Source organism: Malurus melanocephalus, unplaced genomic scaffold, assembly GCF_030028575.1.
Source record: "Malurus melanocephalus ecotype Western Australia unplaced genomic scaffold, MMel_1.1 scaffold_5944, whole genome shotgun sequence".
Taxonomy (NCBI): Eukaryota; Metazoa; Chordata; class Aves; order Passeriformes; family Maluridae; genus Malurus; species Malurus melanocephalus.
The window spans coordinates 1-1703 of record NW_026629175.1 but is presented as its reverse complement, the minus strand read 5'-3'; the positions used below and the strand labels follow the sequence as shown (position 1 = coordinate 1703).

Genomic DNA, 1703 nt, shown 5'->3' with positions numbered 1-1703 from the left:
GGGGTGGCCCCACGGGGGTTCCAGGCTTGGGGGACACCATGGGGTGGCCATGGGGGTGGGTGCGTGGGTGGGGATGCTGTGAGTGTTTGTCCATGGAGGTCGGATGTTTGGGGGGCGTTTTGGGGTTGGCCTTGGGTGGGGGGTCAATGGGGGGTGCTTGGTTGGGGGTGCCCCATCTGACCCCTTGCACAGGGGGCACGGAGGAGCCGGTGACAGTGCGGGATGTCGGTGACGGAGTCTACGAGTGCGAGTACCTGCCCCGCGTGCCCGGCACCTACCAGGTGTCCATCACCTGGGGGGGCTACGCCATCCCCCGCAGGTCAGTGCGGGTTCCCTGCGGGGACAAGTGAGGGAGGTGCTTTTGGGGCGGTTGATGGTGTACAGGCCCCACCCCTCACCGCCCCTCCACGCCACCCCTTCCCCCCAGCCCATTTGAGATGCAGATGTCCCCCTGGGGCTGGGGGGTTTTGGAGAATGTGAGGGCTATGTGTTGGGGTATGAGCCCTCCCTCATGCCCCCCAGCCTATTTGAGGTGCAGGTGTTCCCCCAGGGGTGGGAAATGGTTGGGGGGCTGCAGAGTGCGGGTGTTGTATAGCCCCCTTTGCCCCTGTTCCCCCCAGCCTGTTAGGGGTGTGAGGGGGTGGGGGGTGTGCAGGTGTGTTACAGCCCCCCTTACACACACCTGTCCCCCCCAGCCCCTTTGAGGTGCAGGTGTCCCCCCAGCCGGGGGCGCAGAAGGTCCGGGCTTGGGGGCCGGGGCTCGAGGGCGGGGTCGTGGGGCGCCCTGCAGACTTCGTGGTTGAAGCCATCGGCACCGAAGTGGGGACCCTTGGTGAGCTGGGGGGACTTGGAGGTGGGGGGCACTGTGGTAGAGAGCCTGGGTGAGCCCTGGGGATGGGGGGGACATGGGGACAAGGTCAGGGACACCATGGTGGGGACGTGGGGACAGGGCTGGGGGTAGTGTGCCAGGCACATGGGAACAGGGTGGGGAAGGAGGTAGTGGGGACAAGGGCGTGAGTGGATGATACCCTGTTGGGGACATGGGGACAGAATGGGGAGCACCATGGGGGGAATGTGGCACTACGAGGGTTGTCACTGTGCTGGGGACAAGGACCTAGAGTGGGTGAAATCCCCCTGGGGACATGGGGACAGGCTGGAGGATGGGTGCCATGGTGGGGTCTCCCCACACAGAGGTGGGACGCAGGCACGCAGAGGTGGGGACATGGGGCGGGTTGGGGTGGCCTCAGTGGGGTCATGAAGACATGGGTGGTGCGAGTCTGGGGACCCCAACAGAGAGGGGACAATGATCCTCTGTGGGGACAAAAAGACAGGTCAGGTGTCACCCGCTGGGAGCAGGGGCACAGCAGGGGGATGAGCTGTGGGGACTGACATGGGCACAGGGTAACGGTGGCTGCCGTGCCCCCAGGGTTCTCCATCGAGGGCCCATCCCAAGCGCGCATCGAGTGTGACGACAAGGGCGATGGCTCGTGTGACGTGCGCTACTGGCCCACCGAGCCCGGGCTCTATGCTGTGCACGTGGTTTGTGACGATGAGGACATCCGCGACAGCCCCTTCATGGCTGACATCCGCCCTGCTCCCCCTGACTCCTGGCCTGACAAGGTGCTGCGTTCTATGGCAATCCATAGATCCCCCATTGTGCCTCCCCTGTGAGCGCTGGGAGTGCCAGCACCCCACTGCGTCCT

General features: G+C 65.4%; 1 protein-coding gene across 1 annotated transcript; it reads left to right on the top strand.

Moving 5' to 3' along the window:
- Positions 1–192: 192 nt before the first annotated feature.
- Positions 193–1671, top strand: LOC130588523 (filamin-C-like; the record flags this gene model as incomplete). Its single annotated transcript, XM_057389440.1, has 3 exons — positions 193–319; positions 696–832; positions 1427–1671. Coding segments are annotated over 3 exons (509 nt in total), but the record flags the coding sequence as incomplete, so codon positions are not given.
- Between the last annotated feature and the right edge of the window lie 32 nt (positions 1672–1703).